Source organism: Tenrec ecaudatus, chromosome X (assembly GCF_050624435.1).
Source record: "Tenrec ecaudatus isolate mTenEca1 chromosome X, mTenEca1.hap1, whole genome shotgun sequence".
Lineage (NCBI taxonomy): Eukaryota > Metazoa > Chordata > Mammalia > Afrosoricida > Tenrecidae > Tenrec > Tenrec ecaudatus.
The window spans coordinates 114,227,513-114,254,642 of record NC_134548.1 but is presented as its reverse complement, the minus strand read 5'-3'; the positions used below and the strand labels follow the sequence as shown (position 1 = coordinate 114,254,642).

General features: G+C 37.8%; 1 protein-coding gene and 1 non-coding gene across 3 annotated transcripts in view; both read right to left on the bottom strand.

Annotated features, from left to right (window-relative positions):
• Positions 1-19,409: 19,409 nt before the first annotated feature.
• The window catches only part of LRCH2 (leucine rich repeats and calponin homology domain containing 2), a 115,887-nt gene continuing 108,166 nt past the window's right edge, over positions 19,410-27,130 (bottom strand). For both annotated transcript variants that reach the window (XM_075538159.1, XM_075538157.1), the window contains 6 exons: positions 25,455-25,505; positions 23,037-23,094; positions 22,184-22,296; positions 21,687-21,824; positions 21,460-21,537; positions 19,410-19,585 (listed from right to left, as the gene is read on the bottom strand). In XM_075538159.1, coding sequence (XP_075394274.1) covers positions 19,466-19,585; positions 21,460-21,537; positions 21,687-21,824; positions 22,184-22,296; positions 23,037-23,094; positions 25,455-25,505 — 558 coding nt within the window. In that variant the 3' untranslated portion in view covers positions 19,410-19,465. The remainder of the gene's footprint in view (positions 19,586-21,459; positions 21,538-21,686; positions 21,825-22,183; positions 22,297-23,036; positions 23,095-25,454; positions 25,506-27,130) is intronic.
• Positions 24,991-25,119, bottom strand: LOC142435485 (small nucleolar RNA SNORA35). The gene has a single exon (XR_012781532.1). It is a non-coding gene; the product is annotated as a small nucleolar RNA SNORA35 (small nucleolar RNA).

Sequence of the window (27,130 nt, the reverse complement as noted above, 5' to 3'; positions counted from 1 at the left end):
AACTTACCAGCAACTAGAGAAAGGCCAGGATTCTCCTGTAATTGTCAGGCAGCTAAATCTACACACACCCGTCACACCTGATCACCTCCCCAGAAACTCATCCAGTCGTCTATTCTCTATTGTTTCTTTTCCATGACTGACCCCATGGCTGACCTCTTTATCACCTACCTCTACACTGTGTCTTTCAAAATCTGATTATGTTGCATCACAGGGTCCTGCTATGTAAGTTTGTGCACTTAATACTTTCTTCCTTACTCTGAATTGAAACAGGTTTTTCTCAAGGGAACATTTATCTTGCCATACTATCAAGTGGAGATTGCTATTTTTCCCACATGCAATTTAGCTCAGGGTCAAGTGATGGGATTGGAATTCTCATTTCACACTATATTTCCAGAATCTCACAGATCGACTTGTCTATGAACTCACCAGTTGTTGCCATCCAAGTCTAACCACACTTTCCTTGGATTCATTCTGATGGTTCTACATTTGTTGACAAGTTTGACTTGTTTCTTAAGTTTTATTTTATACGCCAATCCTGACATCCTAGAGTATTTCAGATCTTTAACTGAGCCTTTTTATCCTATAATTTTGATCTCACTTCAGCCACCCACATCTATAGCAACACTCTGGACCCATGAATAACTGAAAAAACAAATGTGACCACTATGCCATTTGAAATTAGTTTCCAGAATTCTCAATCAGTTCCAGACAAGATTTCATATACCACCAACTCACAAATTCACTTATGAAGGTCAGACAAAAAACTGCTACAAAATCATAGAAAAAATTTATTGGCATATAATTCATATATCACAATTCAATTTTCTAATCATGCTAATAAGAGCTGTGCAATCATCATCACAATTTTAGAACATTTTTCTCATCCTCATTATTAGCATCCCATTCCCTACCCCCACCACCAGCTCCACTGTCATGGCCCAGTTCCTGACTTCATAGATTTACCCATCCTGGATTTCACAGACAGAAAAAACAAACAAACATACAAAACAAAATAAGATACAAATAACAAAAAAAAAACCTCACTGTCATTGAGGAGACTCTCAGTCATGCAAATGCTATAATACAGTATAGAACTGGATGTGTGGATTTCCAAGACTATAATCTTTACAGGAGTAGAAAGCCTCATCTTACTCGTGCTGAGCAGTTGGTGGTTTCGAACAGCTGACTTTCTGGTTAGCAGCCCAATATATAACCACTACACCAACAGGGCTCCTAACAAACACACTAACTATGACAAAATAAAGCAGAAAAAACTTCAATTGTAAAGAAAGCATACAATATTAAAAAGTGGAACAAATTTTAAAGGGATTCAAAAGGAAATCAAATGATAAGGTGTTGCATTTTAATCTAACTGGTTTGCTATAATCAGCTTTACAAATCTCTCTATCTGATAGCAAGTCTATTCGCGTCTCTATTATGGTCCAGAGAATTAATCCTTCTGGGGACTTGTCAAATGGATTTTTGGCTTTCTCTACATCCTGGTCCACCAAGCCCTGAGGACGATATTCCTGCTCAGAGCAGACAATGCACAGAGAGAATTATATGAGACACCATGAGACACGACATCTCTCACTGACTCATAGTGCTACAGGGGACACTAAAGACACTGTGGTAATTATGACCCCACCACACCAAGGCGAAACATTAAGGGTGGGCAGCAGAACAGCAAGAGGAGCAGAGCAATTAAGTCCCCGGGGGATACCAAAAATAGACTTTGGGGCCAGGGTGTGGCACCCCATCAGACTCAACCAGAAAATACCCCTAAAGGTCAACAAACAGACCTTGAAATATTTATAGCCTTCCTTCCCCCACCCCCCACCCCCGTTGTTTTGTTGTTGTTGCTTCATTTTCTTTTGTTGCTTTGTTTTGCTCTATCTCGTTTTTTGTGCATATTATCATCTCTGCATGTCTATCTAGATAAGATAGGTGGGATAAACAATCCAGAGGAGAAAACTACAGGACCCGGCGGTTCTGGGGGGCATGGGAGAGGAGGCAGGGGAGTGGAAGTAAGTGTTCACAAATCCACAGACTTTGTACAAATATGTCAGATACAATATATAGATTGTAACAAGAGTTGTAAGAGCCTCCAATAAAATGATAAAAAAACAAACCCAGGGAAAAAGGAACAACAAGTGATCTAAAATTGGTGGCCTGGTAGGGTTTGATGAAGGTCAATGTAACTGAGAGGAATTACTGAGACTCAAATGAAGGCTGAGCATGATAGTGAGACAAGAGGAAAGTAAAAGGAAATAGAGAATGATGAGGGCAACAAATGTGCTTGACACAATGGATGGATATATGGATTGTGATAAGAGTTATATGAGCCCCCAATAAAATGATTTTTTAAAGAAAGGAAAACTAAAGAAGAATTGATGAGTTTGAATTGCAGTGCTGGTAGAGAACATTGAAAGTACGTACCATGGACTGACAAAAGAACACGCTAATCTGTCTTGGAAGCATTAAGGCCACAGTGCTCCTGAGAGGCAAGGATGGTGAGACTTCTCCATCTCATGTAGAAGATGAGACTTCTCCATCTCATCAACATGCATTTTGGACATGTTGTCTGGAGAGACCATTCCCTGGCGGGGCAGTGAAAGAGAGAAAGGCCCCCACAGAGATGGATGGACCCAGCGGCTGCCACAATGGGCTCAAGCATAGAAACCATTATGAGGATGCTGCAGGACTGTTGTGCATAGGGTCGCTATGAGTTGGAACCAATTCGATGTCACATAACAGAACAACATGGGTGTAAACTGTTCTCGTTGTTTTGCGTTTACTAATGTAAATTTCATATGTCTTACGTCTTTTTTGATCCTTTATTCCAATATTACTGCCTTCATTTCTGTCAAATTGATATTCTCTAATGCACCACTTTAATGCCCTTGCTTCATTTACTACATTGTATTTTCTTATTGGTTGCCCTGGGAACTAAATTGGTCTAGTCCAGATGAATATCAAATTAATTTTAGTAGTATGAAAAACTTTGCTCCAATATAGCTGTTTCCTTCTTCATTCTTTGCAATATTACTTTCTTACATTATATGGCTTGCAGTATAGGTTTATGATTATTTGTGCAGTTGTCTTTTAAGTCAGATAGGAGTTAGAAACAGAAATACAATCACTGACTTTTATATTTGTCTATGTCTTACCTTTACCAGTGCTCTTTATATCTTCCTGTAGTTCAAGTTATTTTGTAATGTCTCTTCAAGATAAAGGGCTGCACTTAGTGTTTTATACAGTGCAGGAAGGTAGGCCTAGTATATTCCCAATTTTCAGTTAAGGAATACTTCCATTTCCCCATAGTTTTGAAGAACAAGCTTGTTAGATATAGAATTTTAGGTTGACAGTCTCTTTTCTTCAGCAATTTGACTATGGCATACCTTTTGGCTTCCAGGTTTTCTAATGAGAAATCATCTGTCCATCTTACCGAGTACCGCATGCACTTGATCCTTTTTCCTCGTTAAGATACTGTCTTTAGACACATTCACAGCCATCTATTTAGGTGCAGATCTATTTGAATTTATACTAGTTGGAGCTTTCAGAAGTTCTTGGATATGTAAATTAATACTTATATCACATTTCATAAATCCGACTATTCTATCCTTTCTTTCTAGGATCCCATTATTTGTATACTAGACTTGGTGTTCCGCAGGTTTCTGTCATTCTATTTATTTTCCTTATTTCTTTCTGTTCCTCAGATTGGACATGCCAAATTAGCTTTTCTTTTCTTTTTTTAAACATTTTATTAGGGACCCATACAACTCTTATCACAATCCATACATACATCAATTGTGTAAAGCACATCTGTACATTCATTGCCCTCATCATTTTCAAAACATTTTCTCTCCACTTAAGACCTCGGTATCAGGTCCTATTTTTTCCCCTCCCTCCCCGCTCCCCCCTCCCAATTAGCTTTTCTTCATGTTTAGTACTCTTTTTCCCTGCCAGCTCCAATCCGCTATTGAGTCTCTCTAGTGAACTGTACTTTCCAATTGAACTTTTTTTACTGGCTTCTTAAAAAAAAAGAAAATATTTCCCTTATTGCTATCCCATAGTGAGACAACATTCTCATGCTTTCTTTAAATATTGACTTACTATTTCTTTAGTATACATATAAATATTTATAATTGCTTATTTAAAAACCTTGCCCAGTACATCAAACACCTGACCTTCATCAGGTAGTTTATATTCACCATTTTTTTTATTAGCTATGGAAGCTGCTTTGTGGTTTTTGTGTCCTCGTTTTCTTTTTTTGTTAATCTGGATACTTTAATGAATATGAAGCTGTAACTTCTCTCACTCAGGTTTTCTTGTTATTGCTGCTTATTTCTTTACTTCCCTGGAGAAACTGTGAAGTCAATATTCTTGCCGTGTGCTCTCACTGAAGTCTCTAATCAGATACCGTGTGCAGGCGGTGGGGGGGGCTGTTGGAGCATACTTTGGCAGTTTACAACTCTTGTCTTAATACTTATTTACTGCTCGTGCAGATTTTTGTCAGTTAGATTCAATATTTCGGAATTCTCATGGCTACCTTCATGGGCCTCTGCATGAACCTGCACATGTACAGGGCTGTCTTCACTCAGGTATATTTGGGAACTTTTCAAAGATACTTAAGGATCTCATACCTTGGATTTTATTTTGAGAGTTTTTGACTTGCCCCTTGCATGCCCCAACGTTTATTACCGCTTTAGGCAGCTATGATATAAAATAATTGCTTCTGATTTTCTTAAGAATGTTTTGGGCATTGGGTTTTTCTAATCAGCAAGCCCTGAGTGAGGCCGAAGAAAGACCAGTTCAGAGAATGGGATTTTTTCAGGGACCTGTAAAGGCAGAGTTTCTGATAATTAGAATCAGCTCCATTGCTGTGTGTGTGACTTTGAAGACAGGGAAAACAGCAACAGTTATCTGGGGATGGGTCTCTTTTGGGAGGCAAAACTCATTGTGCCCCTTTGGTGTCTGTTGGGTTGCAGTTGTGTTTTGTTTTGTGCTGCTATTGCGATTCTAATGTTGCTGGGTTTCAAGGCCATAGCAGAAGGAGGATAGGACTGAGAACAAAAACCCAACCAAATGCATTGCCATTCAGTCGATTCTGACTCATAGTGACCCCACAGGACAGGGTAGAACTGCCGGGTGGGTTTCAGAGACTGTAATTTTTTGAAGGAGTAGAAAGTCTCTTCTTTCTCCCATGGAGTGGCTTATGGTTTCAAACTGCTGACCTCATAGTTAGAATTCCATCTCATAATGCCACCAGGGTACCTAGGGATGGGTCTAGGACAAGTTAACAACATCATAAGGTTCATAATTCTGGATTCAGCCACTCTTCTTAAATAAATGCTTCTTAGCATGGTAGTAGGGCAGGAGGAAAGTCAAGGGAGATGGAGGAAAGAGCTAGGAGTCAAAGGGCATTCATGGAGGTCTAGACAAAGACATGTACATGCAAATATATATAGGAGGTTGGGGAAATAGATCTATGTGTCTATATTTATAGGTCAAGTATTAAGGTGGCGGAAGGACCTTGGGCCTCTACTCAAACACTCCCTCAATGCATGAATACCTTCTTTTATTAAATTGGAACTCTATGATGCTCACTCTCCCGACACAACGGCTGGAGCCAAAGTGGGTGAACAAGTAAGTGTGGTGAAGAAAGCTGATGGTACCCGGCTATCAAAAGAGATAGTGACTGGGGTCTTAAAGGCTTGAAGAGAAACAAGCGGCCATCTAGCTCAGAAGCAACAAAGTCCACATGGAAGAACACACCAGCCTGTGTGATCGAGTGGTCCCAAAGGGATCAGTTACCAGGCATCAAAGAACAAAAAATCATATCATTGACTGCACACCTCCATGATAGGATCGCTGAAGAGAAATGGGTGCATAAGCAAATGTGGTGAAGAAAGCTGATGGTGCCCGGCTATCAAAAGAGATAGTGTCTGGGGTCTTAAAGGCTTGAAGGTTAACAAGCGGCCATCTAGCTCAGAAGCAAAAAAGCCCACATGGAAGAAGCACACCAGCCAGTGCGATCACGAGGTGCCAAGGGACCAGGTATAAGGCATCATGCAAAAAAAAACAAACAACGATATAAGTGTGTGTATGTATGTGTATATATGTGTATATGTATATGTACATATATATACCATATTAAATGAAGGGGGAAGTGCAGAGTAGAGACCCAAGGCCCAAGTGTCGGCCAATGGAGATCCCCTCATAGAGGCGTTTAGGAGAGGAGATGGGTTAATTAGGGTGCGAGGTAGTACCGATGAAGAACACAGCTTTCCCCCAGATCCTGGATACTTCCTCCCCCCAACTACCATGATCCGAATTCTACCTTGCAGGGCTGGATAGGGCAGAGGCTGTACACTGGTACATATGAGGGCTGGAGGTACAGGGAATCCAGGGTGGATGATACCTTCAGGACCAAGGGTGTGAGGGACGATGCTGGGAGAGTGGAGGGTGAGTGGGTTGGAAAGGGGGAACTGATTACAAGGATCCACATGTGACCTCTTCCCTGGGAGAGGGACAGCAGAGAAGGGGGGAAGGGAGACTCCGGATAGGGCAAGATATGACAAAATAACGAGGTATAAATTACCAAGGGCACATGAGGGAGGGGGGAAAGGGGAGGGAGGGAAAAAAAAAGAGGACCTGATGCAAAGGGCTTAAGTGGAGAGCAAATGCCTTGAGAATGATTGGGGCAGGGAATGTATGGATGTGCTTTATACAATTGATGTATGTATATGTATGGATGGTGATAAGAGTTGTATGAGTCCCTAATAAAATGTAAAAAAAGAAAAGAGGAGAAAAAAATGATTAGGGCAAAGACTGTACAGATGTGCTTTATACAATTGATGTATGTATATGTATGAACTGTGATAAGAATTGTATGAGCCCCTAATAAATTGTTATAAAAAATAAAATTAAAAAAAAGAAAAAAACAAAACAACTAAATAAATGCTTCTTGAACTGTTGCAGCACTTTGCTTCATTCCTGGGGTTCTGAAAAGGTTAGTGTTGACAATGTTTGCCAGTGTGTTCATTGCTGTTGAGAGAGAGAGAGATTTTAGTAGACAGCTACTCCACCAACCGAAGAATGTTTCTCTCATTATCCTTTTTCCACATTTTTTTTTCTCATGCAATGTCCTCCTCCTTGAAAAATACACTCTTTTTAACCTTTTGGTGTTGTCTCACATATATTTACAGTCTAAATTGAAGCGGTATCATAATTCCTTCTGATATGACAAGGGTCATGGAACATTAATGCAGATCGCAACCCCTTCATGACGTATGCAAATATAGTCACAAATTTGGGCTTTGTATTTCCTTGGATTCTTCAAATTAACACTTGTTCTTATTGCCTACTATATTTAATTTGTTTTGATTTCCCAAATACTTATCTAAGCCCTTACCATTTGGTCTTTATCACACATAATCTCAATAATTTTCCTTCTGCCCAAAGTGTTTCCCACCACCTGTATGTTTGTTGTATTGTGACAGCTTGCTGTTGTTCTGGTACTGGAAGCTACACTGCCGAGATTGCAGATATCCGCAGTTTCCCAGAGGACAGCTTTCAGCAGAGCTCCCAGACATGACCATGTACTACTGGAAAAAAGTGGCCCCTGGAAACCTTATGACTAGCAGCGGAACACTGCCTGATATAGTGCCAGAAGATGAGCCACTCAGGTTGGCAGGCACTCAAAATACAATTGGAAAAGAGCTCCCCCCTCAAACCAGTATCAATCTTCATGGTATGGATGAAGTAATGCTTTCAGGATGTTAATTTGCTGCTGGGGTGCAACTCAATTTGAGAATAAAAGCTGCAAATGCCTACTAGTAATTGGAACATGACATGCCTGACGTATGCATCTAAGAAAGTTGGACGTTATAGAAGACGAAATAGAACACATTAACACATTAGCCTAGGCATTGGTGAGCTGCAATGGCTTGTGTTGGCCATTTGAATCAGACCATCATATGGTCTCCTACGCCGGGAATGAACATTTGAAGAGGAATGGTGCCACATTCGTCTTCACAAAGAACGTCTCAAAATCTATCCTGGAATACAATGCTCTCAGTGATAGAATCTCCCTGTGCTCACAGCGAAGATCAGTTGCTAAGACTATTACTCAAATGTATGCACCAATCGCTAATTCCCCAAATGAAGACATTGAAAATTTTAGCTTCTGCTGTCCAAAATTGACTAAGGGTACAATAAGATGAATTGATAATTATTGGCACCTGGAATATACAAGTCGGGAACAGTGAAAGCTCAGCAGCTGCATATAAGGCTATGGTGCCAGAAAAAATACAAGAGATCAACTGATAAAATTTTGCAAGACTGCTGAGCTATACACTGAAAATATTTATGTTAATAACATAAATGGTAACTCTGCATGTTGGCCTCCTTATGGAATGTGGAGGAAATCAAGTCTAGTACATCTGTTGAAAGATATAATGGAAAAACCCAGTATCATAAGTCAGAGAAAGATCAGAGGGCAACTGTGTGTGGGACAGATAATCAATTGCTCATATGTAAGTTCAAGTTGTACCTGAAGAAGATTAAATAAGTTCACAAGATCTAAAATATGATCTTGAGTATATACCATTGATATGGAGACCATTGCACGTGGAAATTGTTTTAGCTTATTTCTATAAATTGATAACTTGATGTGATTACGAAGTAATATAAAAATTTTTATGATGGCATAGGGATTATGCGTTGGGCTGTGATTCACAAGATCTGAAGTTCAAAACCACTTTGTGAGAAAGACGGGGCTTCCTACTCTGGGAAACAATTACAGTCTCAGAAGCCCACAGGGGACAGTTCTACCCTGTCCTACAGGGTTGCCATGAGTCAGAATTAACTGGATGGCAGTGAATTTTTAAAAATAAAAATTTATAAAAACTGAAAAAGGGACTAATTTGATACTGGTAAGGTCCAAGATTCTTGTCGATATTTTAGTTAAATAAAGGGACCAGATTGATTAACGAAATTCCATGGCTGTTGACAAGCACTTGACAGAAGGACACAGCAGAGTTAAAACCTCCCCAAATTGCTTCAAACATTCAATCAAATGCCAGCAATGTATATGCTGTCAACCATTTGGCAAGTTGAGGGACTCTTTCACAGGCTGGCTACAATGCAGAGGACAGCAGCAATGGGAAAACGGAAGCATGGTTCGCAGAAAAGGGAGGCTTCCTGTCCCACCCGCAAGGTCTCAGTTCCATTCCTTATCTAAAAGGCCTTGCTTGTCCAGATGGTTTTCTTGATGCAAACTTGCTGAATGAAAACATTTTTACCTTTAACAGGGAAGTTTAATGTAAGGTGTGGGGACCAGATTGCTACATTTGGGTTTTCTGCAAGCCAAGTCTTAAACAGATGAGATCTCAAAGCATGTCATATTTCCAGCACTGATTAACAGCTGGCTAACTCAATTTCCTCCTCTAGCTATACAACGAACACTAATGATCTGAAAGCAGATGAGTTATGAGATGACACTAGGGCATCACACATGAAGAAAACAAGAGATAATTTAAAAGACAGGAAGGCAAGAAATGACCAAATTGGATGTCAGAAGAGACTGTGAAACTTATTCTCAAACACAGGATAGCTAAAGTGAAAGGAAGACATGATGAAGTTAAAGAGCTTAGCAGAAGATTTCAAAAGGACGATCGATAACCCTGCCCAGAGGGGCCAATGCACAAAGACCATATGACCAGCCCCACTATGACACACGACATCCTGACTGACCCATAGCACTGTGGGGGACAACACTGGAGATAGTGCGGGAATTGCGCCTGATCTGACCCCACTACATGGAGGCGAAACACTAAGGGCATGCACAGAACAGCAAGGGGAGTAGAGCAAGGAAGTCCCGAAGGAGTACCAAAAAAAGACTTTGGGGCCAGGGAGTGGTACCCAATCAGACTCCACCAGAAAACACTCCTAAAGGTCAACAAACCGACACGGAACTATTTACAGGTATATATATATATATATATATATAAAATTTTATTGGGGGCTCATACAATTCTTATCACAATCCATACATACATCCACTGTGTCAAGAACATATGTATATTTGTTGTCAACATCATGCTCAAAATATTTGACTTCTACTTGACTTTTCTCCCTCCCTCCTCACTGCCCCCTACCTCATGAACCGTTCATAATTAATAAATTATTATTTTTCCGATGTGCCCCCGCCGTCTTCTCTATTTTCCCTCCACCAGGGAGGAGGCTATACGTAGATTCATGTAATCAGTTCCCCCTTTCTACCCCACATTCTCTCTACCTTCCAGGCTTCGCCCCTCTCACCACTGGTCCTGAAGGAGTCATTTGTCCTGGATTCCCTGTTTCCTGTTGCTCTCTGTACCTTGTACATCCTCTGGTCTAGCCAGGTTTGTAAGGTAGAATTGGGATCATGATTGTGGGGTGGGGGAAGCATTTTAGAACTAGAGGAAAGTTATGTGTTACTTCGTTGCTACCCTGCACTCTGACTTGTTCATCTCCTCCCCACAACCCTTCAGTAAGGGGTGTCCGGTTGGCTATCAATGGGCTTTGAGTCTCCACTCTGCACTCACCCACATTTTCTTTCTTTTTTTATTAATAAATCTTTTTATTGGGGCTCATACAACTCTTATCACAATCCATACATTCGTCAATTGTGTCAAAAACATTTGTACATTTGTTGCCACCCACATTTTCAATGATATGATTTTTTGTTCCTTGATGTTTGATACCTGACCCCTTTGACAGCTCGTGATCACACAGGCTGGTATGTTTCTTCCATGTGGGCTTTGTTGTTTCTGAGCTAGATGGCCACTTGTTTATCTTTGAGCCTTAAAGACCCCAGACACTATATCCTTTGATAGCTGGGCACCATCAGCTTTCTTCACCACATTTGCTTATGCACACGTTTGTCTTCATTGATAGTATCAGGGAGGTGTGCACCCAATGATATGATTTTTAGTTCTTTCATGTCTGTTAACTGGTCCCTTCTGCACCCTGTGGTCAGACAGGCTGGTGTGCTTCTTCGGTGTGGGCTTTGATGGTTCTAAGCTAGATGGCCGCTTATTTATCTCGAAGCCTTTATGTCCCCAGACGCTGTATCTTTTGATAGCCGGGGCACCACATTGGGCCTCCACTCAAGCATTTACTCAATGCAAGAACACTTGGTTCTATTAAATTGGCATTCTAGGATGCACACCTTCCTGATACAATTGCTGAAGAAAAATGTGTGCATAAGCAAATGTGGTGAAGAAAGCTGACAGTGCCTGGCTATCAAAAGATATAGCATCTGGGGTCTTAAAGGCTTGAAGATAAACAAGCATACATCTAGCTGAAAAGCAACAAAGCCCACATAGAAGAATTCCAGCCTGTGTGAACATGTGGTGTTGATGGGATCAGGTATCAGGCATCAAAGAGCAAAAAAATCGTATCATTATGAATGAGGGGGAGTGCAGAGTGGAGACCCAAAGCCCATCTGTAGGTAACTGGACATCCCCTTACAGAAGGGTCACGGGCAGGAGACGAGCCAATCAGGGTGTAGTTTAGCACTGATGAAACATACAACCTTCCTCTAATTCTTCAATGATTCCTCCCCACCACTATCATGATCCCAATTCTACATTACAAAACTGGCTATACCAGAGCAGGTACACTGGTACAGATAATAACTGGAAACACAGGGAATCCATGACAGATAAACCCCTCAGGACTAATAATAAGAATAGAGATACCAGGAGGGGAAGGGGAAGGTGGCAGAGAAAAGGGGAATTGATCGCAAGGATCTACATATAACCCTCTCCCTGGGTGACAGACAACAGAAAAGTGGGTAAAGGGAGATGTAGTACAGGGTAAGACATGACAAAATAATAATAATTTAAATTATCAAGGGTTTGTGGGGGAGGGGGAGTGAGGAGGGAGAGGGGAAATTGTGGAGCTGACACCAAGGGCTCAAGTAGAAGGAAAATGTTTTGAGAACGATGATGGCAACAAATGTACAAATGTTTTTGACACAATGGATGGATGGATTGTGATAAGAGTTGTATGAGTACCCAATATCTTTTTTTAATTTCAAAAGGAGGCTCAAGAAGATAAGCAGTTAGGTAGCATGTGCAAAGACCTGGAGTTAGAAAACCAAAAGGGAAGTATATGCCCAGCATTTCCTAAGCTCAAAGAGCTTTAGAAAAAATTCAAGCCTTGAGGTAACATATTAAAGGATTCTGTGGGCAAAATTTTGAACATTTCAGGATGCACCAAAGAAAGATGGAAGGAATACAGAGGCACTGTACCAAAAAGAATTGGTCACATATAATCAAGAAAGGGGCCGTTTACTCTGTTCTATAAGAGTTACTATTAGGCAGAATTGACTCGTTGGCAGTGAATTTTTAAAAAAATATGATCAAGAATAATGCATGGATTGTGATAAGAATTATACAAGCCCCAAATAAAATGATTTTAAAAAGAGGTATTGGAATTTGTACATATATGTGGCAATACATTGAGGTAGTAGATGAACTTTGGGCCTCTGCTCAAGCCCTGACTTAATTTAAGAACAATTAGTTCTGACAGCCTGGCATTCTGTAATGCTCACCATCCTGGCATGATCACTGAAGACAAAATGGGTGCACAAGCAAATGTGGTGAAGAAAGCTGATGGTTCCTGGCTATCAATATATATATAGCATCTGGAATCTTAAAGTTCTGAAGTTAAACAAATGGCCATCTAGTAGAGAAGCAGCAAGCCTGCATGGAAGAAGCACACCAGCGTGTGTGACCACGAGGTATCAGGCATCTAAGTCCCAGAATAAAGCCTGTGCGGTCATGAGGTGTCGACGATAGTGCCTGTTACCCACCAGTCAGGTTGCTGTACAGCACCGATGAAACATACAACTTTCCTGTAGTTCTTTAATGCTTCCTCCTCACCAGTATCATGACCTCAATTCTACCTTACAAATTCAGCAAGACCAAAGCATACACACTGGTTCAGATAAGAGCTGGAAACACAGGGAATCCAGGACAGATAAACACCTCAGGACCAATAATGAAATTAGCAATACCAGGACGGGAAGGCTAGGGAAAGAAAAGGAGAAGTGATCAAAATGATCTACATATAATCCCCTCCCTGAGGAACGGACAACAGAAAAGTGGATGAAGGGAGACAGTGGTCAGTATAAGACATGAAAATAATAATTTATAAATGATCAAGGCATCATGAGGGAGGGAGAGTGGGAGAGGGGGGAAAATGAACTGATATCACGGGCTCAATTAGAAAGAAAATGTCTTGAAAATGATGCTGGCAGGTAGGTACAACTGTGTTTGACATGGATGGATGGATGGATTGTGATAATAGCTGCATGAGCCTCCAAAAATGAATTTTTAAAAGTGATCTTTCAAAAATCTGATAAAAACCAATGATATTTAAGGAATAAATGGAGCTGTACTGAAGGCAATGAAAAAGAGGGTTTCAAGAATTGACCAAATACCAATTAGAATGTTTAAACAAACTGATGTAGCACTTGAGATGCCCTCTCTTCCATGCAGAGAAATATGGAAGACAAGTTACCCAGCCAGCTGACTTCAAGAGATCAATATTCATGCCTTTTCCAGAGAAAAATGATTCAAGAGAATTTGGAAAATAGTTAATAAAATCATTCATATCATATAATAATAGCACTTGGCTGAAGATAATTCAAGCAATACATTGACAAGGAACTACTAGAAATTCAAGCCAGATCCAGATTCATTCTTGATGTTAGATGGCTCTTATGAAAAGCAGAAAATACTAGAAGTTTGATGGTGTTTTATTGCGTTTGCAAGGTATTTGACTATGCGGTTCATAAAAAACTATGGATAACAATGTGAAGTCTGAATTCCCCCCTCCCCCAAATAACTGTACTTATGTGGAACTTGTACACAGATCAATGAGCAGTAATTTGAACAGAACATAGGTGGACTCTATGAAGAAGAATGTGGCCATCAGAACTGAACAAATATTCATTTATCAACCTGCAATATGGTGACACAACATGCTTACTGAAAGGAAAAGAAATTGAAGCACTTTCTAATGAACATCAAAGACTACAGCCTTCACTATAGACTACACCTCAACATAAAGGAAACAAAAGTCCTCACAATTGGACCAATCAACAGTTTCACAGTAAACGGAAACAACTGACGTCAAGAATTTAATTTTATTTGGACCTACAATCAACACTCACGGAAGTAGCAGTCATAATATCAAATAGTGTGTGGCTTGGGGCAACCCTGATTCTTAAAAGGCCAAGATATCACTTTGAGAACTAAGGTGAGTTTTATCCAAGTCATGCTAATTTTAATAACTGCATATACATGTGATAGCTGGCAATGACTCAGGAAGACTAGAAGAGAATTGAGGCATTTGGATTATGGTGTTGGCAAATAATATTGAACGCAGGGATTGCTAGAAGAACAAAAACAACTTTCTTGGAGGAAGGACAGCCAAAATGCCCCTTGGAAGTAAGGATGGACAAGTTCCCAGGAAGGACCAGTTCCTAGAGGATTATCATTCTTTTAAAGTAAAAGGCCAGTGAAAGAGGAAGACCCTCAATGAGATGGATTCAACAGTGCGTTCAAACATAACAACTGTGTGGCTGGCCCAGGACCAGAGCATAACACCACTACCACGTAATGACCTCAAGCATAGGGATTGTGTAATGTTTTAAAATGCAGAAAAGTAAATTGATACATTAATCAGCAGGTAGTTTTTAATGTTTAGCAATTTGCCATGAGATGATATTTGAACATTTCCAAATTATTCTAATATACTAGAATTTAACAAAGGAAATCCTGTTCTTGGGACTATTCTGGCCTCTTGAATAGGTTCCTGAATAGTCCAATACTATTTCAAGCAGAGTATAAAAATTGTGGATTTACTAATGTGGAAAGCAAGCTTAGTAAAAGTATCTAAAGAAATTTCAAACCTCTATGAGAAATCAGTTTTTAAACCTCTTTTGCTAATATTTCCTTTAAGTGTATCTTAAATTCTGAGATTTTTTTTATTTGTTTTATATACTTTTTTATTCTTTTTTTTATTTTAACAATTTATTGGGGCTGATACAATTCTTTTCACAGTTCATACATATACATACATCAATTGTATAAAGCACATCTGTACAGTCTTTGCCCTAATCATTTTTTTCTCTTTTCTTCTTTTACATTTTATTAGGGACTCAAACAACTCTTACCACAATCCATACATATACATACATCAATTGTATAAAGCACATCCATACATTCCCTGCCCCAATCATTCTCAAGGCATTTGCTCTCCACTTAAGCCCCTTGCTTCAGGTCCTCTTTCCCCCCCCCCCTCCCCATTCCCCCCTCCCTCATATGCCCTTGGTAATTTATACCTCGTTATTTTGTCATATCTTGCCCTATCCGGAGTCTCCCTTCCCCCCTTCTCTGCTGTCCCTCTCCCAGGGAAGAGGTCACATGTGGATCCTTGTAATCAGTTCCCCCTTTCCAACCCACTCACCCTCCACTCTCCCAGCATCGTCCCTCACACCCTTGGTCCTGAAGGTATCCTCCACCCTGGATTCCCTGTACCTCCAACCCTCATATGTACCAGTGTACAGCCTCTGTCCTTTCCAGCCCTGCAAGGTAGAATTCGGATCATGGTAGTAGGGGGGAGGAAGCATCCAGGATCTGGGGGAAAGCTGTGTTCTTCATCGATACTACCTCACACCCTAATTAACCCATCAAGTATAAAAAGGAGAGCAATTTTATCTTATGAACACTTAACCAAAAGACTGCACATTTAGGGTGTATTATAATTATGCATATATCATCAGCTATTTAAATAAAATATGCACGCTTTACACATTGGGATGCTCACTGCAAGGTCAAAAATTTGAAATCACCAGATGCTCACCACCAGCAGCTCCTTGGGAGGATGACGGGGCTTTCTCCTCCCATAATGAATTACAAACTCCGAAACCCACATTGTCCTATAGAGTCGCTATGGGTCAGCATGGACTAGAGACGGCAGTGAGTTTGGTTTGGTTTTAGAACTTGAGGACAATTCAGTCACATACTTTGTACTGAGGTACACATTTAAAAAAATCACAATTTGACTTTGCAGGGGTGGTGAATGATTTAGTGAATTCTTTAACGTGGCTTGTGTAGTCAGTCACCAACTCACACCAAACGATCTTTCTCTGCACAGATCTGATAAGAACGTGGGGGAAGGTACTGAGAGGACTCATCTATGAGTAACTGTGAACAGGAATCCCTACAATATCAGCCTGCTTTGTTTAAAATGAGCCCTCTGCGAAGCCGGAGTGTGACCTCATCACCAGAAAGAACGAGGCATATCCTCTGGGTCCAGTCTATGGATTACCCCTGGTCCAAACTTTGGCTTTTGGACTGAACAGCAACCACCAGCTCATGAGACATTCCCTTGACCTTTCATGAATTCCGTGGGACACTGCAGCCATATGCAGAACCCAGAGATGGGAGGGAACATGTGAGGAAATGATGAAGGATTGGGGAGAAATGGAGTCGACTTGCACCTTCCAATATTGTGACTTTTACAATCTCCAACGTCTTCAGACTAGTTTGGTATTAATTCCTAAAAATGAATTGATTATCACAGACCTATCCAACAATTTTGTGACACAGAAAATTTTTTGGTTTTAAAGGAAGTATTATCTACTTGAAAATAATATGGAATAAAAATACTTGGGTTTAAAAGTACTTGCTTTGAATATTTACTAGAAGGTGGATCATTTTTCCAAAGTAGGGACTAGATACAGGCAATCAATTACCACCACCAACAAAAACAAGGAATGTTATGATGCTGAGAGGAAGTAGGGATGGAGAAAAGAAAGCACAGAATCTATTTATTTTGTTCTTGTTCAATTTTATCCACAGTTTCCTTCGGTAATATACATTTAGTGTTCCATTTATTTTTAAATGCATCAGAAAATCAATTATAATAGATCTGTGACCAATACAAACATTTCTGAATGCTTTAAAAAATTCAGTTAGAAAAGTCATTAAACTAGCATTCTGTAAGGATAATTATTAAACAAACTGTAATGCATTTTTACTTCTTATTTTTATACTAACATATCCAACATCACTTATTCTTTCTTGTGCCATACAGTAATAAAGTGTAAGAGAATTAGCTATTCACTTTATGTTTTATGGCCTAATAAAACACTTTTGTTTGATAATTCAATCCTCATCAAATCATAAATCCAATTGAAATAGTGATAATCATTTGCAATTCAATAATTGATGAAGTAAATATATCATAACATTAAAACCATTTAGAATAATTTTTACACTTTAAAAACCACTAAGGGAAAGACATCAGAGTCATGGTATCGTGCCATCGTTGGGCACTGGGCTATGAAACTGCTTTCAAGATGAGGTAAACAGCAAAGGCTAAGAACCTCAGATGAAGCCAGCTTAAGTGAACGTTTGATTTGCAGTAAGAATGCTACAAGTGAGGTTCTGGTCTATTTTTTCTTGTAAGTAATAACTAAATGCCAAGTAAGTGAAATGTGATAAGCAAATGGCCTACAAATTCACTTATAATTCAACAACATTAAACAAGAAAATATCTGTAAAACCTTTAACATCTAGATTAATAAGATAAATTTCTAAAATATGATTAACTATGAAAGCAGTATGAATGCTCGCTATAGCTTTAACGGTCACTTTCTTTGTAACATTGTCAAGCTTCTATGCTAAAAACTAATTATTTAGTTGCCAATCCTCACCTATGTTACCCAAATTTCCACAAGGTATTATGTCACTGAGATTTTTCTCAGATTCAACTTAAAAATAGCCAATTACTTCAGAATATTTAAAGCAATAAATTACTAATGATTTCATTTTAAAATCTTATAGCCACAAGTAGCTTTGATTCTTTAGAAACTCTAATTTAACCTTTGGGAAATATAAAGAATACACCTATATTCTAAAAAGTCAAAATTCAATTAGAAGGCTTCACGCCAATTAATCAAAAGAAGCAGTTATTTCTCAACCAACCCTTATTTTACCTTTTGGCACACTAGTTTTTTAACTTTGATATAAACTTGAAATACTCAGGCCAACAATTTCAATAAGTTGCATCCATATTAAGAGGTAATAAGTGCAAACAATTACATATTTAAAATTGGATATTTGATTGGCTACTACAAAAGTATTAAGATTCTTCTAGAGGAAATTGAATTACTTATTTATGTTTTTGGAAAATTCAGCACTACTACCAACTTAAATTTATCCATATCTAAATAAATCAAGGACTTTACCTAACATACAGAGCTATGAATATATTTAAAGAATAGGTCGTTCTAATTCAACATTGAGTTAATTAAGAACCAATGAAATTTATAGGACCTACAAATGGCCAAAATTGAAATAAACACCTCAATCGCCGCTCTCTGAGTGTAGGTAAAAACAGGACTGATATAGCATTCCTGAAAGTCAATATATAAACCCAAACTTTGGCAGTTTTATCAAAATGTCCTTGATAATCAGTACTTCACTAGTTCTCAGATACCTTACTGCTTTGTGTAAGGTTTTCACTACAGAAATAAAATATTCTTCAAATAATACATTTTCAAAGATTAAATTTAGGAAAATTAAATAGCATAAATAAAGCATATTAACATTGTTTGCTGACAACATGAAATATCCAATTTAAGTAAAAATTCAATGGACTAAATTTAAAAAAAGATAAATGTTACAATGTGAGATATACTTAAATCCTCACATATTACTGACCTTATAAAATCTACTAAAATATTTTAAAATTCCATTGACTCTATTAATACATAAAAAGAAACTGCAAAAATGCTTAAGACTATATAAAAGTCATCAATTACACAGGCACTTCACATGTAAACAATCTACAGTACAACTTAAAAAGATTTTGGCACCAACCTATAATACTAAAAGAATTTAATGTAAAGCCAAAGTTGCTGTTTCTTGTGAGAAAACTAAAATTGAAGAAATTACGTCTAAAGTAGGAGTGTACGAAAAGATTCGAATGTAGACTGGTTTTAAATCAGTAAATAAAAGGTATTACCTTTTCCAGATATTTACTAGTATGGTATGTTGTGTAAAAAATTAAACTTAATATTAATACTAAATTGAAATTATTTTTAAAATTTAGTATCATTCTCCTTTGTTTTGAAAAGAACCGAAGCTGTTAAATGACTCAGAAAAAAAGAGAATTTGAATGCATCAAAAACTCTTATCAAATAAAATAGTCTTCTCAAAAAGAGTTTGGGCAATTCAAAGTCTAATTTTGATATTTATCATATGATTTTTTTATTCTAAAGATTGATCGAATTAAACTTTTTTGATAAGATATTTTTATTCATTAACTTGAGATAGTTGAAATCATTTCAAATAAATGAAACTATACACGTATGATTTTAAAGGGTTTTTTTTCAAGCCACAGATAGCTGAGATGCCTTGGTTGTAGGTAATTCAAGAAGAGCCTGAACTGTAACACCAACTTTCACAAGACCTCGTTCTTCCAAAATATGATGAGGTAAACAGAGTCTTTCCTGAAAAATGAAAACATGATGGTTGAGTATTCACATTGTAAAATTGTACAGTAAAACGTGAAATCAGCAAAAGTCCAGTATGAATGAACAGGTCAGAACCAAATTTTTAACATATGACAAAATTCTATACTTTTTCTGATAAATATTATCATCTAGCTTATGTTTAGAATTATAAAGAAGGGAAAAATGTTAAATCTACCCCAATTGTAAGTTCCCGTCATACACAAAAGGTCACAGCAACTTTTTTATAGTAGTCCTCCAAAATGGAAACAGGTCAATGGATCAACAAAGTGATAGACACATGAGGAATAAATGATGTGTACATGCAACAACAGGGATGCCTCTTCAAAGAATTAGCTGAATAAAAGAAGCTATAAAGTTGGGGGTGTCTCATAATTCCATTTATATAAAAGCCCATTATGAGTCAGAGAAAGCAGAAAAGGGGCTTCTTGGGGAGGAAGGGGTTACCGAACAGCCTGATAGGGACAGCTCACTGTCTGGACTGGGGATACCTTCACAATATGTACATACTTCCCGGTCATTGACTTTTTTTTTTAATCTTTTATATTTTTACCCTAACCCTAAACTTCCCGATCATTTAAACAGTACACTTGATGCATATTCTTTTGTATGTCATGTATAGCTCACTAAAGCTGTTACTATTTCTATTTTCAAAGAAATTCAAAGTAAAAACAGGAATACAAAAACATTTTAATTCGTTTCTTAAAGGTCATATTGTGAAACATGTTGTTGTGTGTCAATTCCGACTCATATGGACCCACAGCAACCTGAGAAGCAGCCGGTAGCTTTGCACCAACAAGCTTTCACTTATTAGAAAAACATTTAAGTAAATATATAAAACATCCTAATATATTACTAAAATTTATACTGTGACATTTAATGTACAGTTTAAAGCATCATGGCTTTTGTAGGCAAGCATAAAGACATCATTAGAGAATAGCATGTCGTTTCCAAAATCAAATAATAATTCATCAACTGCTTCTCAATAAATTGTATTTATTTGCTGCAGAAAGTGGTAGAAGTGGAATCTGTAGGCAACATTACAACCCAATTGTGATTTGCTAACAGTGCCACTAACTGCAAGGCTATCAGTTCAAACCAACCAGTCGCTCTGCGGGCAAAAGATGCTCTCTGCTCCCATAAGGACTTAGAATCTCAGAAACACAAAGGGGCAGTCCTACCATGTCCTGTTGTGTTGGGTCACGATGAGTTAGAATCAATTCAAGGGCAATGGGTTTGGGAGATTAACAGAGCCATGTCCTCTTAATAATCATGTTCAGGTTAGGTTTATGGGGATCTCAAAAGGAGCAATAGTTTGAATATACATGTGTTATACAATTAGAATATTGCTTGAATTCTTAATTTTATAGTGTGATTATTATGTGAAACATAAGCCAACTCCTACAAATTTCAAAGTTTCTCATGCGTGTGTATGTGTGTGTGTGAGACATCCTAATATGTTACTAAACTTTATACTTTGTCATTTAAAGTAAAGCTTAAATCACTATTTGAATCTCCCAAACTGAATCTCCTTATGGATTTGCAAAAGGGTACAAACACTTAGCAGATAGTAAAGTGATATTAATAATGACATCATAACCAAGGAATAACATGGTCACTAAATTAGGCTTATTCAATGATTATAAAATGTTTTCACAAGTAGCTTTTAAAAAAAGCAAATTAAACGATATAGCTACAGCATAGAGCCAGAATTTAATAGAAGTTACCAAGGAATGGTATGTGTTTTATGTTCAAGAAGCATTACCTATCCTCATTTTGAAAATGAAGAATCTCAGTTTTCCAGAAATAAGTTAATAGTCTAGTGATCATTTTGGTAGACACATCACAATTACCTGTGAGACGCCCAATTTTTTACAGGCATCAAGAAAATTCTCTACATTTCTTCGGCATTTTGCCATGCTTAGTTTAGGCTGTAAAGGAAGAAAAAACCCATTATTTTTCCAGGCATTAATAAGTGAAAATCTACCAAAACAAATAATTGAATGTACTGAGATTATTTTAAAACAGCTCTGAGTTTTATCCTCCTTTTGAAAATGTATTAATTGTACACAGAACTTACCACTGCTGCTGATGGCACATGAATGCTAGCGACAGATCGTGGCCTTATGTGATTGGCTAAATGGCACAGAACAACCCCATCCATCAGTGCAGCTCCGATGTCATCAGGTAAAATTACTTTTAACCTGGACTCAAGATTCTACAATAAAAAGTGGGCATAAATCACATATTTTCTTTTTTAGCAGTTTCATGAGCACTTCATCCACATGTCACACAGTTCAATAATTCAATTATATCAAAGAGTCATACAATTCTCACCACATTCAATTATAGAACATATTCTTCTTCCCTGTACTCATTGTTATTCATGTAATTATTATTCTTTTTCTAATTGTAAATCACAGATTTCCTATCTAAACATGTTACATATTTATATTGTTAACTAAGAAATAATGACAGATATTAAAGGTCATTGCAAATAAAATGCATGGATCTTATTAATTTTTTCAAGTCAAACCCTTTTCAACAAAGTAGCTAGGCAAGGTCAAATCGCCTTACATTTCGAAGTTGTCGTATTTGCTCGCGTTCTTCTCGTAAATGTTCCATCTTTCTTCTCATTGTGAATCCAGGATCTGCTGCTCCATATTCCTGGCGAGACGAGCGGCTAAAAGCTATAGGAACACAATCCCCTAACTTATTACAAAGCTAATCATGACGTCACCATCAATGGGGAAAGAGGTATGAGAAAAAGTAGTACAAAACTACAGATAATACTCTTACTGATACATTCTAAAATTTTTTACAGAATATATTTAAAAGCCTCTAGATAATGGAAAGTACTAGGGAAGACATGTGTAATGATTTCTCCCACCAATCTAGGAGTTCCTTGAAACATAGGTTATGAGAAAATGATGATCCGGATCAAAAAGGCCTCTTCAACACAATTCGGTCTTTTAATTATATTTAATGAAAACAGAAACTATTCTTGAAGGTCAATGCAGTTATTCAGGAATAAAAAACTGTCATCCAATACCACGACAAATCACATGGCCCCATTTTCTTTTGGCTTGCCTAATGAGAAAAGATCCTTTCTACTATAGGAATGATATCATTTCCAACAGTGTGTGGTCTGCTGGCAGGGTGGTCATTCTAAGAGCAGTCACAGGAGAGAAGAAATAAGACTGCAGTGTATCTAAGGTACAAAGCTGAGAGTCCAGGGGCTTGGAGGTAAAGAGGAAGAAAGAGGTGGGGAATGGGAATTGGAAAGACAAATAAGGTTACGAGAAAATGATTTTTTTTGGCCAGGGGAAAGAATCCATGTGTACTTAAAACAATGGAATCCAACCCATTTACCTGGGTAAAAAGTTTTATTACACAACCCATACATTTTACTTTTAGAATATAAAATTACCTGATCTAGGCTTCAGGCCGAAAGGACCATGGGAAAATCCATCAGTTCTGTCATATTCCTACAAATAGAAAACAAATAGAACCTCATTTCCCCCCAAAACAATCAAAGTAGTTAGTCTCATTCTTTTTCTTAATTTTGAGAAGTACTTATTTTTCCTATGATTAGTAGAGAAAGAAAACGTTCATTTTTATTCAAGTGAACACATTTCAAGTGTACAAAGTTAGTAAATATGTGCTGATTCATGCTGTTACAGGCCTCTTACAGTACAAGGAGTGTGTAAATGAAAACCATTACTGAAGTGAATAAAACAAATGCAAATTTCTTGAATGATGATCTAGATTAAAATCTCCCCCCAAATAAGCTCCAACAGAAAGATAGGCAAATTTAGCAATGTTTAGTCAGTATCTACTATGAACTTGGTGGATATCCTGAGGCCAGTGTACATATTCAGTATAATAGGATATGCCAAGCGGTGGGTGGCAAATTATGATTTCTTCTATTTGAATTCACATTGCTTCAAAATGGTTTCACACAGATCAGTGTCCTATGCAAAGAATGGTGGTAACTCTAAAGCAGAAGCAATGGAATTTGGAATCAGAAAGTTGAGGTTAAGTTTGGGGCAAAAGATTTCATTTCTATATGATGTTTACTTCTGAAAGTGGGGTTAGGATGAAACTTAAATAGGTAACTAAAGGAAAGCACGTTGTAAATTGCAAGGTGGAAAAATAAACCAGTGTTAGCAGTACCTTATTTAGTCTCTGCAACAGCTTTGTGAAACAGGTAGGGCCTGAAGAAGCCCTGGTGGCAATACTGGCTGAGTGTGCAGCCACTCCCGAGAGAAAGATGTCTGCTTCCATACCCAGCTCAACCTCAGAAACGCCTAGGGGTCATTATGAGTCAGAGCTGACTCAACTAGTTACTTCTCCACTATTTACTGACCGGTTTGGGGGAAACAGCTCAATCTCTTCCACTGAAAAATTATCAGGATGACATCTAGCTCATAGAATTAATTTTAGATTTGAATGTACAGGTTCATATATTGCTAATGGCCAACCACCTCAATGTTTTTACCATTGTCCTTTTACAGGAGAAATGGAATCAATTCAAATTTCTGTGAAGTTTCTACTGATTCACATGTGATGGACAGTTCAAGTTGAACAGCAACCAAAGGACATGCTCACCAACTTTGTCATCCTCAAGCTTCGTAGCATTTTGGTGAAAGAGTTATCAATTTGCAGAGAAAAAATGTCACTTGTCCAAATGCAAGCAAAATGTATTATAAAACCAAAATGTGATAAAATTGGCATTAGCACACTCACTGGTGAGCAGAGATATTACAACGCAAAGCAATTAGGCAATTACATAGTCACATGCATGCATTTGTGATAGCTGAAATGAAATAAAAAATTTATAAAAGCCTGTGACAAAATAATTTTTAGGATATCCTAATTTCGATTATTTTCCAAAATAATATTTCCCTTTGCCTGACAAATAACTAATTTAAAAATATGCTTAACACACAAATGTTCGCATCTATGTAAGTCTTATTATAACGACATTGGCTAAAGCAATACATCCAAAGAATATTCAAATAATTCTGGCTTTTAAAGAAAAGTAAAAGTCCATGTAATAATGCAATACTCTCCAGTTAACCAAATTTATGGAGTGGATTTTGATGAGCAAAGTTCAAATTCTCTGAATGAATACATAACCATTTATGCCCTAATGCCAGTACACTTGGAAAATACCAAATAAGGTAATCTGAAGTAATAACACTGCTGTCCAGAATACTTTAAATTGATCTCATTGTAAAGCAGTAAAATTTAACTTCTGGTAAATCAAAATTAGTCGTCACTCAAACCATGAGCGCATTTGGTCGAGAAGTCACAAAATGCAGCCTTCATATACATGCCTTCTCCTCATGCCACCTCCCTGAGGCCTGTAATTCCAGGAACTGTGTACCCTCCTGTCGATAGGAACAACCCACTGCAGGGATGTTTCTCGTGGAAAAAGGACGTTTCTTTTGCATTGTTTGCAGGCCTACTTGGTTACAAGAAAAACCAATGGCTATTGCACAATGCTGACCTAGTTTTTCAAAATTACAACTTTTAAGTTCTTCTTAAAACCCATCGTTTATTTCAAAGCATGGATTAATTAGAAAGCATACATAGAGTGAATGATTTTCTATGATCAATATACATATTCTATTAACTAACTCCTATGCTGACAAGTAGTATTTAATGGAGCATTAGTATTTGTATAAAAAGATCAAATTCTTAGATTTTTTCTAAGACTAGACACTTTATACAAACAAAGCTATTACGAGTTTTAAAATATGGGTGGATAAGGTACATTGCAAAAAAAAAAGAGACCACATGGAAACCTACATAAATACACATATAAAGACAGAACATGTACCTCAGATGACACTGGAGACTGTGGTGACATATTAGCATTATCACTGTCTTGCTAAAATATAAAAATACAAAGATGGAAGATGAAATTAAAATATGAATAATGACTTGAACATATAAAAAGAAAACAAACTTGTTTTGATCAACTGCTAAAGAAAGAATCCAAAATAAACCATCTAGCACCTTACAATTCAACATGTGGCCAGTGGACCATGAGCAGTGGCACCTGCTGAGTGCTTATTAGAAATCCTGAATCTCAGGCCCCACCCAAGACCCACAGAAGCTCAAAGTGCAATTCAATAAGATGCCCATGTGATCTGTAAGGACTTTTAAAGCTTGAGAAGCACTGTTAAAATCACATAAAATATGTTCCCACCAATGTTTAATTATCACAAATGAAACATGGCTTCAAATGTCTGTCACAAGGACTCATAAATGAGTTATTAGGACTGGAGATCAGGACCATAGCCTCAGGGGACACTAAGGTCAACTGATCTAACAGTCTACCAAAGATGTGGCCCACACTCTACTCTGGTGTGAACCACAATTAGTGGTATTTAAAGTTATGAGTGCCCATGTAAGATGGAATTATTGGGTATCTCTCCATCTGGAGCAAAGAAAAATAAAGAATATCAAAAGGCACACAGAAATAATTAGTCCAAAGTACTGGTGGATCACATAAACTCTAGGCTCCACAATCCTGAGATCAGAAGAACTAGATGGTGCCCAGCTACCACTGCTCACTTTTCTAAAAGGAATCATAGTAAGAGGTCCTAGATAGACTGGAAGAAAAATGTGGAGCAAAATTCAAAATCACAAAAAAAGACCAGGTTTATTGGTCTGATAGAGACTAGTGGGAACCCCCAAGACTGTGGCCCTTAGTCACCATGCAGGTCTGAAATGAAACTCAAACCTATAAGGTGAATAAGTCCAGTGGAGTTCACACTCTTTAGAACAGTCAACCACACAAGATCCAAAAAGCAGCATAAAAGCTCAGAAATCAGAAAGGGCTAGTAAAGGACACAGAAAGTGGGAGGAGTGCTTTTACACTGTGGGGATTGCAATCCAAGTCACAAAATAAAATATGTCTGAGCTATTTAATGAGAAACCAATTTGTCCTGTGAACTTGAACACAAACCACACTAAAAAAAATCCATGTGTTCCAATATATCCTGAAATAAAAATAGTAACAATGTATCATAATCTGAGACACATATGAAAGGATCTAAGAACTCCATCGACCCAAATAAGAAATTCACCTGGAACACTGACCATATTAATACAGACTTAGATATTACAAATCATTCTATTCTATCAAACAAGGCAAAATGAGACAAGATTTCTAAATGAATTTTACTGACTTCCAAATACAAAACCCTGAGATTTAATCTTGTATATGCACAGCATATCTGTGTCTATTCAAGGTTAAATGTCAAGATGGTGTTTTTAACATGTATACCAAATACATGCAAAGCAAAATATACATATAAGATATCTGTAATAAATTAATGTTTCTTAATTAGCAGGGGGAACTGATTACAAGGATCTAGATGTGACCGCCTCCCTGGGAGAGGGACAGCAGAGAAGGGGGGAAGGGAGACTCTGGATAGGGCAAGATATGACAAAATAACAATCTATAAATTATCAAGGGCTCATGAGGGAGGGGGTAGCGGGGAGGGG